We start from the raw sequence: 17,852 nt of genomic DNA, 5'->3' as shown, positions 1-17,852 counted from the left end.
TTTTTATAATTTTAAATACATAAAAACATTACTATCACAACTAATATGTTTTTAATTTAATTTTTTTTATATCCAAATCAAGTCGATAATACAAAGTGCAAGTAAAACATCAATTAGTAATTAATTAATCGAAGTCAGAGTAATAAATAAATAAATAAAATTTAAAGGGACAAGTGGGTAAGCAGTGCGGTGCATGCACCACTATGCTGGTAAAACACGTGGCGGAATATGATTGGGTGGTGTTGGATTATAATGTACGCCAAGTAGGAGAGGAGCCTGGCCCAGCAAAGCCATCGACATCATTAATAATTATCATTATTTATAAGAAGAGAAAATAAAGCAGTATTCGTTTTCCATCATTACATCACTCTACAAAAAAAAAAAAATAATAATAAATAAATGTTTTTTTTTATTAATAATTTTCAACTAATAAAAAAAATAAAAATAAAAAATACGCTGAGGTGGTTCTAATTAATTTTTAAACCGTCAATTTAATTGTAATAATTATAATCTAGTGGCAGTGATCATTTTTATTTAAATTTAATTATGTAGGATTATTTGTAGTACATAGCCAAATAATAAAATATATTTATAAAATTACACTTGTCTTATTTCAAATGGTTCATTTGATTTAGGAGACACTTTAGAATATTTAATTAATTAGCAACAATAAATTTTGATATTATTTTATTATTATATTTTTATAGTTTTAAAATAAAAATTTTAAGGAGAAAAATTATTTTTGGTCTCAATATAACTAAAATTTATTAATTTTAGTCCCCATATAACAAAAAATCATCATTTTTGTCCAATTATAAAATTTTTATCAATTTTAGTCATAATATAACCAAAATTCATCATTTTTTGTCTCAATATAATCAAACATTATCTTTTTTCTGTTCCACCGTCAACAAACCGACGGAAAATATTGACGTGAAAACATTATCTTATATTTATATTTGAAAAAATTGCACAATCTTGCAAGTACACGTCAGCATTTTTTGTCGGTCTGTTGACGGTGAGACCAATTAAAGATAAGATTTGATTATATTGGGACCAAAAATATGAGTTTTATTTATATTTGGACCAAATATGATGAGTTTTGGTTATACTGAGACCAAATATGATGAGTTTTGGTTATATTGTGACTAAAATTGATAATATTTTTATATTAAGACCAAAATTGATGAATTTTGGTTATATTGGGACCAAAAATAATTTTTTCCAAAATTTTAATGTGTAATTAAAATAAATTTAAAATATGTGTTTCAATATTTAAAATATGATATCTTAATAAAATATATGTAATATGAATCAGTGTGGTTACTTAGAGCATTTTGATTTTTTATTTTGATTTTGAATAGTATAATTTGAATTGAAATAATTGTTTGATGTGCTATAAATATGTATTAATCTGATGTTTTGAATGTAACATGAAATTTTGTTGTAATAAAATAAATTAATAATAAGTGTTTGATTTAATTTTTTTTTAAAAAAAAATTGAAATAGTAAAATTATGTGGAAAATTGTATAAATAAATCCACTCAATATTATTTTGTAAAAAATAAAATTTCAAATAATACAAATAAATAAAAATATATATTTATTTATAATCAACATAAACTAAATATATATAATTCTAAATATAGATAAAAATATTTGTATTATTGAAAACAAATAAAAATATTTGAATATTAAAAATAAAAATGCAAATAAAAAGATTTTGAATGGATTTTAAATTATAATAGAATGATATTATATGTTATCAATTGAAGAAAAAAAATTGATTTATATTTAACTCTAATTAAAATTTGTGTTATCATGTTTGAATATAAAATTAGAAAAATTATTTATTTATTTATTTATTTATCTTTTTTATTATGTGGAAATCCGCAGTCGCCATTCGAAAGTGCACTGGGTAAACTTCTTAGAAGAAAATATTGTTTCGAAGGCATGAGAACTTGTAACTGATATTCTTTTGAAAACATATATAGTATATAATAGATTTTGAATATTATTATTATTATTATTATAAAATATTACTCTTTCTATCTCATAAAAATATACTCCATCCGTCTACAGGAATTGAACCATTTGATTAGGGACACAATATTTAAGGTAAGGATGTTTAATTAGTTAATAATAATTAGTTATGTATTATTATATTATTTTTTGTATAATTAATAATATTTATATTTTTAAAATAAATTTAATATATATGATTAAAAAATTAAATATATATTTAAATATTTAAAAATTATATAGCAATTAAAAAATATATGCAATATGAATATCATTTTGCAGAGAATAAAATCTTCTAAAATACAAGTAAATAAAAAAATATTTTTTTTTATTTATAATTAATATAATTTTATAAAAGATGTGTAGTTTTAAATGTAGATAAAAATATTTATTTTTTTTTAAGAGAAATGTATAAATAAAAGGGTTTTGAGTGGGTCTATGTCATTTATGATGTTGTATATTATGTAGTTAATTAAGTTGATTTATATTTGTTAAATATATTTTTGTTTAATCATTTTTACCAAAAATAGAAAATTGTCAATTATTATGAGACATACAAAAATAAAAATAGTGTCAATTGTGGTGGGACAGCGGAAATTCTAACAAATTTTCAGTACAAATTCTAATGTGTGACATTTCGATTGCTACTTTTGGTTATTTTTTATCTTTTATAATAAAAATATTATATTATTTTTATTTAATAAAAATAATAACAATATTTTTTTAAAGAGACATAAAAATAATAAATCGATACATTTTTAGAAATAGCTGGATTATTATTATTATTATTATTAGTGCATGCTGGTGTATTTATTTATTTATTTATTTATATTGGGCTGCTTTAATTGAAGCTAATGTTTAGCTTTTTGAAGGTAAAAATGATGCGTTGTCTGGATTTCTGACCATCCCCAAAAGTAGTCATCATCATATACCATTTTCTCTATCTATAATGTATGATATAATAAATTTATTGAGACTAAATAAGAAAATCTTATTTAAATTATTTAGAATTTAAATATATATTGAATTAAATACAAATAATATTGTTTTCGTTTATTCGCAAAATATGAATTTTGCTATTTATATTTGTCAAAACACATTATATATTTTTAGTAAGTACAAACTCTATTATATACTCCATCCTTCAAATTTATGTTCATTTTTCTTTTAGAGTTGTCATATAAAAATATTCTCATTTATTTTTTAAGTAAAAAATGATTACACTTTTGTATTTTTTTTTTACTATAAAATGAAAAAATAACAATTATTACTTACTTTTATTAAAATTTGTGTCTGGTCAAATGAGCGCACATTTGCATCACGGAGGAAGTATTACAAATATGTTAAACTTATAATATTTAGTTACATTATACTCCCTCCGTCTCAAACACGCTGCAAAATTTTCTTTTTTGTTTGTCTCAAATTCACTACAATATTTTCAAAATTAGAAATAATTAATACTCTCTCCGTTTCAATACAATAATCTTGTTTACCATTTTTGTTCGTTCCAAAACAATAGTCTCATTTTCATAAAAAATCATGTCAACATAAAATTATCCATACTTTTTCATTATTATTACACAATTGCTACTACTTTTTACACTAACATACTCACAGAGGCAAACAAATCATTTATCCTTATTTTTTACCAACTATCAATGTAATATCAATATTCTTTAAATCTCGTGCCAAACACAATAAGACTATACTTTTGGGACATAGGGAGTAATATTTATATACATATATTAATATACAATTCACTTTATCTCGTTACATCACTCAAATAAAAAACAAATAATTATTTCTCTCTCCAATCACATTACTTAATATCCAAATTATCTCAAATTACCGTACTTAATACTCTCCACCTAAATTTCTTTGCCAAACACAAATATTGCACGGTGTTTGAGACCGAGAGTATTAAAATACAAAGACAATAAAATTTTTATAAACAAATTACCTGCCCGATTATTATTTAAATATTATATTTCTTAAATTTAATATAATAAATTAAATATATATTTTTATGAAATACAGTATAGCATTTAAATAATGTTGTAGGAATAGTTAAAATAGCATATAAAAGGCCAACAATGATTTTGTGTAATGAATATTACAGAAGTGGGCTTACAATCATAATTGGGCCCATAATGGATATATATTTAATAATTGTAATTAATTATTTAGTGCATTTAATTATTAATATCGTGGTCAAATAGTAATTACTCCCTCCGTCCTCAGATACCATGTCAATGTTGCTGTTTCTGTCCGTTCCACATACTATGTTATTTTCTTTTTTTGCAAAATGATTACACATTTTAATCTTATTTTAAATTTTTTAATTTTAATTTTTTAAATTTTAATTAAACTAATTATTTATCTTAATCTTAATTTATAATTATTTATATTATAGAATAATTATTTTTACTAATACATTCTTAATTATCTACTAATTATACCCCTCCTAAAATACCGTGTCTAAAGTGTAGCTGACACTCGATATTGGGACGGAGGGAATATTAATTAAGCTTGTTTTAAGATAATCTTTGTTGGTCTGGTGTTGGGATCCCGGAGCTCCCAAGAAGCAGTAGGGCGCAATGGGCCACCATAGTAATCTGAATAATGGCTATCAGATGGATAGCAATCATAGTAATTTAAATTTTAATATATTTTACTAATATTTTAAATTTTATAATAGTAAATTTTTTAGGGTCAATTGCATTTTCTTATCTGTTTTTTTACTAATATATTTTGTCTCGTAACAAAATGTTTATTAATTTAAAATATATTTAATAAATATCAATCAATTTAATTAACTTTATAATATATAATATTATATATTTTATCCGTCCCATAACAAAATATTCATTTTTTCATTTTAGTCCGTCCCATAACAAAATATCCATTTATTTATTTTTAATAACTGTACTATCTACCTAACAGTGCAAATATTCTTACAACTTACAATATATTACACAAATGTTATTACATTTATATCACACATACTAATAAGGTTATTTTAGTTATTTTTATTTTATTTATATTATATCTCAATATAATATTAATATTTCTAAAATTATGTGAAAAAGCAAATGAATATTTTATGGGACGGAGGGAGTATCATATATTATGTAGAAATCACTCAAACTCTTTTATTTTTATCTGTTTCAGGAGTAAATAAATATTTTTATTTAATTTAAAATACTCTATTTATAAAATTAATTTATATTAATAATAAATAATGTAATATAATTTATTTATTTATTTATATAATATAAAATTTTATAGTCTACAACAAACAATTCTAATACCCCGCAAACCAGGTTCGACAGGAAAATCACATTTGACGAATCACGGGTTTAGGGTTTATTCCTTACCGGACAAAGCAAACTAAAAGAGTGTCCATTTTGCATTTCAATTCCAAAACTATACTATGTAATGTGTCCTTAATAAAAATAGATTGGGTTTATTCCATTAACATTTTTAAATAAAATAAATTTTCATAAATATTATTAAATATAATTTATACAAAATATTATTTTTTATATTACTAATATAATTTTTAATAACTAATATAAAAAAACATTTACATCTAAAAAAAATATATAAAATGAATAAACTCATTATAAAATATTATATCAAAATTTTATTTAAATTAAAACTCAAATCAAATAAACCCTAATTTATAATTTATTTATTTTTTTAACAACCACTTTAATTTAATTTGGGAAACGCAATTTTGTCTAGACAGTGCTTGTACATGAAGAGAGTGAGTTTTACAAAAAAAGGCTAACTGTTATCGCACTACTCGACGAGTTTCGTTAGTTATTCAATTTATATCGTAGTAGATAATTATTTTAATTTAAAATTTTTATATTCTCCCAAATACAACACAAACGATCAACGTGGACATTGATAATTGATTTCTGATCAGCACCATCTTCCTCAAAAATCGTCGCCTGGTTTTGAAAGAAACCCTAGAAAACCATCCATCTCATCCATCCATGGCGGACCTTAACTGTCTCCTCTCCCCTCCATTAAAATTAGGTTATCTCATCTCATCTTCTTCGAGTTCCCCTCCCGACTCGATCTCAAGGCATCGGGAATGGGAATCACCACACTTGCAGCTGGCTCGCTCCAATCTCCCAAACAGACAACCATTTCCAAATTCCACACATATATATATATATATATACATGCATATATTATTTATATCATATATAATGGATGATCTCGCTGCTGTGGCACAATTTCCATAATGCTTCGTCTTCAATTCCACCCATTCCTCCTTCACTTCATTCTCTTCTCATCGGCTTCCGCCGCCGCCGCCGAACTGCGCTGCGGCCTCTGCGGCGGCGAGACGGCGGTGCCGTACCCATTCAGCACCGCCGCCGACTGCGGCGACCAGGCCTACAAACTCCACTGCAATTCCACAACCGCCGAACTCCATTTCATATCCAACACGGGCGTGTTGTATCCAATCGAGTCCATCTCCGCCGACTCCCGCCGGATGATTCTCCGGCCGCCGTCCCTAATCCCCGGCGCCTGTTTATCCGCCGATTTCGCCGGCGGCGGCTTCCGCCTCGACGAATCGCTGCCGTTCGAAATCTCCGGCAGCAACACGATTCTATTACTGAATTGCACTGAAAACACGCGGCATTCGCCGATCGACTGTTCGAACAATTCCCCCTGCCGGACTTACACCGACAACGCGCCGCCGGCGGCCGCCTGTAAGAAGGCGGCGCCGCCGTGCTGCTCTTTTCAGACAGGCGGTTCGGACAATGCGAGCATTGTCCGAATCGACGCCAATGGCTGCTTGGCATACCAAAGCTACGTCGATTTGGATCCGGCGCGGCCGTTTTCGGAATGGCCAGCGCCGAGTTTGGAAGTGACGTGGACTGCGCCGTTAGAGCCTGTCTGCACGACGTCGTTAGACTGTAATGTCCTGCCATTCTCCGAGTGCTCGCCGGACCCCGCCGGCGGCCGTCAAAGAAGGTGCCTCTGTAAGAACGGCCGGAATTGGGATCCTGTAAATGGCGAATGTCAAGGTTTCGACGTCGAAAGACTTCATTTTTTTCTTACAATATGAACTCTTTTGTTAGCAGATTTGAGGATATAATACGATGTCATTTGCTTACCGTAGGATGTCGTAAAGAGAAAGGCTGCAAACGCCACAAGAGCCAAGGTGCAATCTATGGATGTAAGTACGAAACTTCTAAGATAATTAGTCGAATATAAGGGTGGAAAAAGATATCGAATTACTCACTCCCCTCTGTCCCTTAAAAATAATACTATGCTAATTAACATAATTAATATTTTTACAACTTTTAATATATTCCCTTATTTTGTCCAATTGTGTACTCATTAGACAGGTTTAAAAAAAAAAAAAGGTAAAAAAAAAATCACTATGAAACGGTATGTACCGATGTTGTACGAACAATTCGATATACCGAATTATATCAATATGGTACATATACTGCCATATAGAATTTTTGGTATATCGATTTTCTGGTACCGTATCGGTTATAAAAAATCTCGATACGACATACTGCATGCGATATAAAATTCGATATCATACCGAACTAGCTCTAGTACTAATCCAAACTTACATTTACCTGTTGATCATAACACAATCCATCGTATCTCCAGCCGCGGCAGCGCTGATTGCGATCCTAGCCGTAATCGGATTCATCGTGTCGCGACACCGGCAGCACAAAACCACCATCGCCGCGGCGAGGAAGTCACTAATCAAAGAGCGCGAGGAAATCCTGTCCGCCAGCGCCAGCGGGACATCGTCGAGGCTATTTTCGGGGAAAGAAATCAAGAGAGCGACCGACGATTTCTGCAGCAAGAACTTACTCGGCTCCGGCGGGTTCGGCGAGGTTTTCCGGGGAATCCTCGAGGACGGCACCGACATCGCCGTCAAGCGAGCCAAGCCGGGTAACGCCAAAGGCACGGCGCAAGTCCTCAACGAGGTTCGGATCCTCTGCCAGGTCAACCACCGCAGCCTCGTCCGATTGCTCGGCTGCTGCGTCGACGACCTCGAGCAGCCGCTCCTGATCTACGAGTACGTCCCGAACGGAACGCTCTTCGACCACTTGCATCGACCCGAAACCCGCAAGAAAACGCCGCTGACGTGGCTGCAGCGGCTGCTCATCGCCCACAAAACGGCGGACGGCCTTGCCTACCTCCACTCCTCCGCCGTGCCCCCGATCTTCCACCGCGACGTCAAATCGAGCAACATACTCCTGGAAGACAACCTCGACGTTAAAGTGTCCGATTTCGGGCTGTCGAGACTCGCCGAAATTAGCGAAAACGATTCGACTTACATACACACCTCGGCTCAGGGCACGCTCGGGTACCTCGACCCCGAATATTACCTCAATCTTCAGCTAACTGACAGGAGCGACGTCTACAGCTTCGGCGTCGTGCTGCTCGAGCTCCTCACCTGTAAAAAAGCCATCGATTTTAATCGAGAAGAAGAGGATGTTAACCTGGTGGTGTACATGAAACGGATTTTCCACGAAGACAAGCTCTTGTCCGTAATCGATCCAATCCTTCGAGATGGGGCGTCTGAAATCGAAATCGAGACAATTAAAGCTGTTGGGAACCTCGCCGCCGCATGTCTCGACGATCGGAGGCAGAATCGTCCTTCGATGAAAGAAGTCGCCGAAGAGCTCCAAATCATCATTAATATCATCGCGGCAAACGCTTCGAAAACATAGTCAGTTGCAAGAAATGTAAACCGAATACTACGAAAACTTCTTCTTACCAAGGAAGATCGAAACATCAAACAATTCCAACAACCAACGAAACAAAGAGTTATAATATCAGCAGCAAATCAGATATACAAACGGCACACACAAAAACATTTATAACGACGCTAAGATCCAAAACATCACATGAGAAGAAATCGCGATAAGAAACCACGTAACAAAGGCCAAAGCTACGGAGAACTCGTATCTGCTACACGGGAACTTTGATGGACCTGTACAGAACTTCAAATCTTTCGCATACAGAACTGCAATCCCACCCGACGAGCAAGCAGCAGCAAGCGACAACGTAGCTGTCACCTACATTAACAACAACATACAAACCGTTATCAAGAATTCAAAACACATTACAAGGAAACTAAAACAACGGTGAAAAGAAAGTGTACCCAATCGCCAACTACGAATAGGCTAACTAACACCGGGTTGCGAAGATCTCTTCTAACGCGCAGAGCGTAGATATCAAGACAAGCAAGTCCAAAGCTCCACAATGCTTGAAGCCCCATCGAAGCAATCAAATAGCTGTATTCGAAAACCAAAGTAAGATTCATTCCCTATTTGATGATAAGGCAGAATTGTTCACAAGAAACTTCATTCTTTGTGCAGATTTTCGGAAAATCGAAGCAATCAAATAGCTGTATTTGAAAACCACATAAAGATTCATTCCCTATTCGATGACAAGGCAAAATTGTTCACAAGAAACTTCACCCTTTTGTGCACATTTTCGGCAAATTGAAGCAATTAAAGAGCTGTATTTGAAAAGCACCTAAAAATTCATCCCCTATTCGATGATAAGGCAAAATTGTTCACAAGAAACTTCACCCCTTTTGTGCACATTTTCGGAAAATTGAAGCAATCAAAGAGCTGTATTTGAAAACCACATAAAAATCCATCCCCTATTCGATGATAAGGCAAAATTGTTCACAAGAAACTTCACCCTTTTGTGCACATTTTCGGAAAATTGAAGCAATCAAAGAGCTGTATTTGAAAAGCACCTAAAAATTCATGTCCTATTCGATGATAAGGCAAAATTGTTCACAAGGAACTTCACCCTTTTGCAGATTTTCTGAAAATTGAAGCAATCAAATAGCTGTATTTGAAATGTACTTAAAGATTCATTCCCTATTCGATGACAAGGCAGAATTGTTCATAAGAAACTTCACCCTTTGTGCAGATGTTCGGAAACTAAACTACAATTGAAGAAACAACATAAGGATTCTCGACTTTTAAAAACAACAAATGTAGATTTTCACAAAATTGAGACCATTCTATTAACAAACAAATCCAACAGACATTTAAAGACAACCTAACAATCCCCAATTTTCACACAGCCATAACCAAGTTTGTAAATCCATCCAAATCTAGATAAACCACAAAATGAAACATTCATTTTCAATCAAATCTGAGAAACAAATTATAGACAAACAGGATGCAAGAGACTATGATTAGCTAAAGTACCACAAAAGGCTAAGCACGTACCAATAAGCAGTGTAATTAGAAAAACCAAGAGCAGAAACCATAACTCCAATCGAACTCGAAGCGAACAAAAACTGGCCAGATCTTAACAGCAATCCACTCACTGTTCCCGGACTACCCAACAATTCCTTCATCTTCTTCCTTAAATTCCTCGAAAAGGGCCCTTTCCCTAAAAATCCAAAAAGGGCCCCCTTCAAACCCTAGATTTCCGCAACATTCAACATACTATTCCGCGGTGAAAATCGCCGCCGTCCGGCGTCAATCGCGCACTCTGATTTGTATAATATCCCAATCTCGAATCGAATTCGAATATCAGAGGTCAATTTGCAGATTCATCCCCACGATTGCGATAAGAACAAAACTGCTTTAAAAATGGCTGAATCGTGAATGGGCTTGGGAGTATTGTACTCGTAATTATTGGCTAATCGGATTAAATTAATCCGTAGTCACGAGTTTTGAAGCAGTGGATTGATTACGAGCTGTTGGCCATCTTCTTTGAGCGAATTCGATTTCGATTTTGAGCTGTAACAGTTTGCTTTAGCAGTTGGGCTTTGTGGGGGTTATTATCTGCTCCGTGGAATTAGATTGCCGGATGAATCTGGACCGTTGATTTTGTGGACCTCGGATTGTAAGGTTTTTGGGAGTGAGGACCCAGGACCTTCTGGTTATTTGGTTTTACGTTTCTATATAGTTTTTGGTGAGTAAGTGTCGGAAACCTACTTGAGTGTCGTTTTGCTGAAGCTGGAATCTCTTTCTGCCACGCTGGCATGTGGTCCCACTTTCTGTCGGGACAAAGTTTGGATCTTTTCGGTCGTTTATTATTTGTACCCCATTACATTTAACTAATTGCCAATTTTGCCATAGGTTTTAGATATATTGAATTCACATGTGAGATATATACTCAAATTGTGGGTTAGTTTGAAAGATTTTGATTGATTTCTTAAAAAATAAAATTAAATATTTGTTTTTTATTTTTTATATTACATTAAAATTAAATTTTAAATTAAAAATATTATATCAAAATTTATTTATATCATATTATATAATTATTTCAATTCTAATTTTTACTGCTAAAATCCAAAATCCAAACAAACATACGGCAAGGGTTAAATAGTAAGTCATTATATTTTATTTAGATATTTAGTTCACATCTGACATATATACACTCTAATTATATATATATTTTAAAAAATACTTATATTAAATAATTAAAATTTTTCACAAAATGTTAAATTAAATATTAATTTTTTATTTTTTTCAAAAAATAAAAAATAAGCTACTTTAGTAGTAATTGTTTCTATTGCAATTATTTTAAAGTAAACATATTTACTAAAGTAATCATCACTTGAACGATAGATTATTATTATTATTATTATTCGCGGAAGCGGATTTTCTTTACCTAATTAAATGTTATTATTCATAATTTTATTCTTTGAAAAAATATTAAATTAAATATTTATTTTATATTTTTTAAATAATATAAATAATAATTAAGACCCAAAATATTAATTATATTAAAAACACATTATTATTATTATTATTATGATTATTATTATTAAAATTCAAAATTCAAATTTAAATACAAAACAAATATGAATATTATTTTGTAAAATTTTACCCTTTTTTTTTTTAAAAAAAAAAAGATAAATTGTTGTCCCACAACAAATATATATAGGTGTTATGTTATTATTATTATTATTTAATAACGTGAGAATCCAAAGTCAATATGTAAGATGTATTATATTGATATAATGTGTTGAGACTAATGATAATATGTGTTGTGCTAATTATTGTCACATATTGTCAAGTCCATTTGTTGTATAATTATTATATTAATGTAAATTTTTATTTTTGACTTATAATTAATGTCATGTTGTTAAATGAGAAAATCTAAAAATAAAATAGTAAATTTTGGATAAAAAGCTCAAATTTGATTTTTATAACTTGAGAAAAGGAAATCCTAAACTATTATAGAGATACGAAAAAGTAAATGATGCAATAATTTAAAATGATGATCTCTAATAAATTCCTTCAAAAAACTAACGTGTGATTGAAGATGCATAATCTTTTTTTTTTATCGCCATTAGTTATTTAAAGGAAATTGAATGAGTAGTTAATAATCGATGAAAGCAGTTATTGGATAGTTATGCAGTAGTTTTATATGGTTTAAAAATATCAAAGATCCGGCCATTTACAATCGGTGATCAAGATTCGAACATAAGACCTAAGCATTTGATATCATGTTAGCTGATATAAATGAGTGTTAAGATACACATTATTTATTTATTTATCTACGAACGGGAGTCAACTAACATTAATATTCATGTTCGATATCAAATATATATATTGGAGGAAGTATTAATATAGATAAAACCATATTATATATGAACGAAATTGATCGAACCAATGGACAAATCAAATCATACAACCGGAAGGAAGCTGTAGGAATGCAAATTCAAGTCTCACATTGAAAAATTAGTGAAAAATTTAACACCTTATAAATCCCACCAAAACTCCACTAGTCTTGAGTTGATCCTGTCCCAACAGAAACATCATTAATTTTGTCAACCAGTAAAAAGAGAAGTTAAATCGACTCCAAATACCATATTCGATATCACACCAAATCCCAGCTGTCCTACCAGAGCAAACATCGACTTCCTCTTCTTCCCAGTACTACCATTTCCATTACCATTACCACCCACCTGCTGGTAATAATTAATAAAACCTGGATAATTATAATTATAATTATTATAATAATAATAATTCATTTGATCACCATTGTTGTACGGATTAAAGAAGTTCCCATTTCCTCCAGGCCCGAAATTAGGAATATTCCCATTTCCATACCTCCTCGGAACGCCACGCTGACGTGTCACGGCAGGGACGACGACAGGTACGAGGACACATTCTAGGTGGATATCAAAATTACATCCCCGGCACGTGTACCGCCATCCGTCGCACGTGCCTCTGCAGACTGCGCAGAAACTAGGGTTTCCCGGAGAGCTGAGGTGGAGGGGATGGACAGCGTGGAGGGCGTGGCTCAGGAGGTCCGGGAGTTGGGTGCACAGCGGGTGCACGTCGAACTCGCACTCCTTGCACCGGTAGAACAGCCCCTCGACCGGGTCGGAGCAGACGTCGCAGACCCGGTCGAGCCGGCGTGAGCCGTCCGGTTTGCGCATCACCAGCGTGAGGGCGTGGGCCGGGTGCATTGTGGAGGCGATCAGTTGGAGGGGACACGTGGCGCAATATTCGTGGAGGTCGAAGTCGCAGCCGTGGCTGCACCGGAATTTCCTCCCTGAGCCGGTGGTCCGGCAGCCGTCGCAGAGGTAGTCGGCGCCGTCGAGGGGGGTTAGTTGGTGGCCTGGATGGGTGAAATGGTTGATGGAGTTTTTTGGGGGGATTGGAGCCATTGGAGAAGTTCTCTGGTCTGATGGATTTAGGGTTACAGATCGAATTTAGGGTTTGGCTGTTTTGTAAGAGTTGGAGACGAAGACTTGGTTGACTTTGTTGTGAGGTTGACTTTGTTAGATTGGATTGGGATCGGATGGGACTGCGACTCCACATTAGATCACGGCCGTTAATTGGTGTAACGTCATTGAATGAGTGGTGTAGATCGAACTGGGCGTTGGGGTCCGGGGGGCTCGTAGAATGTGTGTTTTTAAAGGGTTGAATTTGGTGTTACACTATATCAATTTTTTTAATTAGATTTTTTTATTAATTTATATATCACATAAAAAGTAAATTATCATTTAAAATATCATTCAAATATTTAAAATATTGTTTCGATCCAAATTTTTCTAGTCCAAACTCTAAATGCAAATTTAAATTTACAATAGTTGGAATTAGATGTATTAATAATTTTAATAGTAATTTTATTATTTGAATCCAATTAATATATTTTTAAATACTTATTGAGATCCAACTTTGAATTGACTTGTTAAGTACATCCAATAATTTTGAAAATATAATGATTTAAACTTTTTTTAGTACTATTTATCAATATAATAATTAATATTTTTCACAAAATATTCTATTAAATATATATGTTATAAAATATTATATCCAATATATAATTTTTTTATTATTTTTTCAATTTTTTTGGCTAGAACTTTAAAAATCTCCCAATAGAATCTAAAATATAAAAATATTGTAATGTTATTATTTTTTAAAAATATAATCAAGAAAATAGACCTTGTTGAATTTGTCGACTACTTATTTTGCAAATTGGCGTGTATTGAAGTCCACGGCAAATTAAAGTCGTGGTTGTTGACAACTTCAAAAACGCAGGAGAGCAAATAGCGACTTTAGCGAAAACCACGTGAGAAACACGTGTACATATATACCAAAAGTGAACAATATGCAGATCCATCGCGTGCTTTGGTGGCCGTTCGATCATCTCTCATTTCATCTACTCTGTAACTTCCCCTGCACCTCGCCGCACCTGATTCCACCTCTTTTAATATAATTAGTAATGTTAAAAATTGTATTCTAATTACGCTCCATGAATTTAAGAAATTAAAAGACCTAATTTGCTCATCTCTTTCACCTTCTTGCTGTTTTCATGGCGAATTGGAGGGAGTCTTATGTTTTTAGGGGCGGTTTTGAAGTTTGTTCATTCAATTTTTGAATTAGGTTCAGGGAAAATTCTCTTCCTTGTGTTGGATTTTATCTGTAGGTGTTCGGGCGAAGCATTCGTTGATCAAGCACTGGATTTACGCATGGCGTAATCTTCCGTAAGTTCAATTTCTGTATGTGAAAATATGTAGATGTAATGTATTCATCAGTATTAGTTAGATTACCAGCCTCCTTCTGTTCGATCGATTTCTCTCGACATTGACTGCTGAGCAACGGAATTGGACAATGAAATTGACGTTTTACATAGATGATTATTATATATTTCAAGTGTATTTCTTAATTCCTTTACATCCTAATCCATTGACTATGAAATGCAAATTGCAATGCTCTGGTTCTGCTTTCATGCTGTAAGCTGTATAATTTTTCTTCTTGTTGAACTATTCTAGCGAGGTTGGGAATAGAAAAACATGTCAATAGAAAATTCTATATAGCCCTTCCATGGCTGAACCTATTATTTAAATGCCAATTGCACAATCTAAGAAATACATGGAAATAGATTTCTACCTGAAAAACAGTTAGTATCCTTTCATGGAAGTGTGGCATCTAGTATTCTGCCTCAACTATGAACTGAATGAATTGTGACTCTAACAGTTAGGCAAATACTTCGCCTCAGCTTGTAACAATGTCAGCACAACCCTCACCAGAGAAACCATAAAAAATCAGCAGTGGTGGACTTAGTTCTAAAGGAAATCAGATATTATGATTTGAATTTCATTTGTTTATTCTTTTGTTACGAAATAACTGTGAAAAATGGAAACCATTTCCTAAATATGTCCAAAGTTGGTTCTGCAAGATCATAGCAGCAGCTGATGCTATATATAATTTATTGGAGAAAGACAGGGTCGAATACTCATCAAATACGTAGAGTTAAAGTTCGGTTCGTATTGGAGTTTCAAACTTTTATCAACATAGTTTGAGATATTGTACCAATCTTCTGTGATGAAACTTATGTGCTGTCTGATGCAGAATCTGTGAATCGATACATTTGGTGGTAAATTCAGGCGAAATCGAGAAACAAATCTTCCTATCTAAAAACTTTCATGGATCAATGCAATAGTGCAAACATTGATTGAGTTCTTGCTGTTGTTGAATATATGTTAATTGTATTCATATTGATACCAAATAATCTATACAGGTGATGACGGAACAAAGGAAATGAGAGAATCAAGAAACCAAACCGACGAGGCTAGACGCCAAAATAAGCACCATCACAGCTACAAGCTCCGGTGCTGCTGCCGCTGTTGTCGCCCTGAGACCGTGGTTTGCTGCTAAGGCAGCAGCAAGTTAAGCCGATCAACAGCATGAAGCCACAAGCAGTGGCTAAAGCTTGAGCCCACTGTAAGTAATACACCATAATTTCTCTCTAGCTATTCATATGTTGTGTGTCTTATATTGAATCTCAAATTCTATGCCTTCATTGTGCCCCAAAATGGTTGGAGAAATGGTTGTATTGAATTAAGTCTTCTTATAGAATCGTGTATATATATGTTGTGTGACTGTGTGTGTGGAGAATAGGAATTGATGTGGGGGGGGGGGGGGGGGCGGGGGGCGGGGGGGGCACATGGGCCTAGCTAGAAAGTTAGGAAGAAAGGATTGGCCAGGCTGTGGGGAACGTTAATTGAAATCTATGTGTTTAAAGACCTGGCAAAAGATGAAATCTTGGTAATGTAATGCTATTTGATTATTAGGAGATAGATATTTGATGTAATGTAATGCTTGGAAGCAATGCATTACATTGCGTCAGAGTTGCCAGTGCTGTGGAAAATAATAATTCAATTTAAATTAGTAACACTTGATTTATTTCTTCTTCTCTATGTATGTGCATTATTTAATTGATTGTTGTGATTTAAACAACTCAGTAGAGCTGGCAAAGCTAACGAGAAGAATCTATGTAAAAAGGATGCCTTTTTAGGTGGTCTGCAGCAGCCACTAATGTGCTTACACGTGTACCCCAGTTTCCTTGTTTGAATTTACTTCATCTTCCTATTTTGGACATGTTCTTGTTTTCCAGCCACCGAGGTTTTCCAATAGTTCTACATAATCATTTTCCTCTCTTATAATAAAGTTATTATTTGGTAATTGTACTACTTCTTAGGTACAAAAAAGTAAACTTTCTTCCGTACAAAAAGTAAACGGTAATATTTCTACATGAGAAAATATACCTTATGTCTCATTTATCGTGTCCATTTTTCTATTATTTTCTATCCCACTTATTTTATTATTATTATTTTTTTGAAAATATATTATACACTTTAATCTTATTTTAATTTTTTTAAAATTTTAATTATACTAATTAATTATTTTAATTTTTTTAATTTAAAATTATTTTATAAAATAATAATTATTTTTATTAATACATTCTTAATAATTTATTAATTATATTTCTCCTAAATTTTCGATTATTCTCGTGTCTACGGTAAAACGGACACGAACGGAAAGAGTATAAAATATTATTTATATAATTTTCTATATGTCATGTAAATATATATATATATCCTAAATTAAAACACAATACAAACAAACCCTTGAATGTCGAAATGAAAATTAGGGAGACGGTTTTGAAACGAAGAGAGTAATAAATAATCCAAGTTGACAATACCAAACAAACAATTGAACCTACTTTAGAAACACCATCAACACTTGGTCAAATCAAAACACTAATCCGTTTGTCCTGTAAGGGATGGCGATGGCTCGGTGTGTAGGGGTTAAACTTGTATCATGGGTTCAAACCTCCAACGCTTCAAGTCACCTGCCACACATTGTTTGCCTAGTGTAACTTATCTGTCGGACCTAGTTTGCAGGGTATTAGGTTCAGTCGGGGGTTTATCCAGTGTACACTTTCAGGTAGTTAATTCCAAGCAGACAACGCAATAGTAATCGACACAGTATATCATGTTCGAATTTCAACCATTTCAACCACACAAAAGAAGTAATTGTTCATGTGCTATG

General features: G+C 32.7%; 3 protein-coding genes across 3 annotated transcripts; 1 reads left to right on the top strand and 2 right to left on the bottom strand.

Annotated features, from left to right (window-relative positions):
* Positions 1 to 6,161: 6,161 nt before the first annotated feature.
* Positions 6,162 to 8,752, top strand: LOC127250967 (wall-associated receptor kinase-like 20). Its single transcript, XM_051274480.1, has 3 exons — positions 6,162 to 7,070; positions 7,166 to 7,222; positions 7,672 to 8,752. The coding sequence occupies exons 1-3, from the start codon at positions 6,281 to 6,283 to the stop codon at positions 8,745 to 8,747; spliced, it is 1,923 nt and encodes a 640-aa protein (XP_051130437.1). The 5' UTR covers positions 6,162 to 6,280; the 3' UTR covers positions 8,748 to 8,752.
* An 11-nt stretch (positions 8,753 to 8,763) lies between these two features.
* On the bottom strand, positions 8,764 to 10,828 carry LOC127250966 (CASP-like protein 5B2). Its single transcript, XM_051274479.1, has 3 exons — positions 10,272 to 10,828; positions 9,182 to 9,314; positions 8,764 to 9,095 (listed from the first exon to the last, which is right to left on the bottom strand). Exons 1-3 carry the CDS (start codon positions 10,400 to 10,402, stop codon positions 8,895 to 8,897), a joined length of 465 nt encoding a protein of 154 aa, XP_051130436.1. The 5' UTR covers positions 10,403 to 10,828; the 3' UTR covers positions 8,764 to 8,894.
* Positions 10,829 to 12,683: 1,855 nt separating this feature from the next.
* LOC127251050 (uncharacterized) lies at positions 12,684 to 13,694 on the bottom strand. Its single transcript, XM_051274605.1, has one exon. The coding sequence runs from the start codon at positions 13,676 to 13,678 to the stop codon at positions 12,833 to 12,835; it is 846 nt and encodes a 281-aa protein (XP_051130562.1). The 5' UTR covers positions 13,679 to 13,694; the 3' UTR covers positions 12,684 to 12,832.
* Positions 13,695 to 17,852: the final 4,158 nt, after the last annotated feature.

Source organism: Andrographis paniculata, unplaced genomic scaffold (genome assembly GCF_009805555.1).
Source record: "Andrographis paniculata isolate CXL003 unplaced genomic scaffold, ASM980555v1 Contig38END, whole genome shotgun sequence".
In the NCBI taxonomy this organism is placed as follows: domain Eukaryota; kingdom Viridiplantae; phylum Streptophyta; class Magnoliopsida; order Lamiales; family Acanthaceae; genus Andrographis; species Andrographis paniculata.
The sequence above is the reverse complement of the archived record's forward strand: the minus strand, read 5'-3'. Positions and strand labels throughout refer to the sequence as shown.

What these genes read in the sequence shown, in the direction of transcription:
- LOC127250966 (XM_051274479.1), bottom strand. Translation starts at nt 10,402, where the DNA reads ATGAAGGAATTGTTGGGTAGTCCGGGAACAGTGAGTGGATTGCTGTTA. An exon ending in TCTAATTACACTGCTTATTG is followed by an intron (nt 9,315 to 10,271) that starts GTACGTGCTTAG and finishes TTTCGAATACAG; the next exon opens with CTATTTGATTGCTTCGATGG. An exon ending in TATTCGTAGTTGGCGATTGG is followed by an intron (nt 9,096 to 9,181) that starts GTACACTTTCTT and finishes TTGTTAATGTAG; the next exon opens with GTGACAGCTACGTTGTCGCT.
- LOC127251050 (XM_051274605.1), bottom strand. Translation starts at nt 13,678, where the DNA reads ATGGCTCCAATCCCCCCAAAAAACTCCATCAACCATTTCACCCATCCA.
- LOC127250967 (XM_051274480.1), top strand. Translation starts at nt 6,281, where the DNA reads ATGCTTCGTCTTCAATTCCACCCATTCCTCCTTCACTTCATTCTCTTC. An exon ending in TGTAAATGGCGAATGTCAAG is followed by an intron (nt 7,071 to 7,165) that starts GTTTCGACGTCG and finishes TGCTTACCGTAG; the next exon opens with GATGTCGTAAAGAGAAAGGC. An exon ending in CCAAGGTGCAATCTATGGAT is followed by an intron (nt 7,223 to 7,671) that starts GTAAGTACGAAA and finishes TCGTATCTCCAG; the next exon opens with CCGCGGCAGCGCTGATTGCG.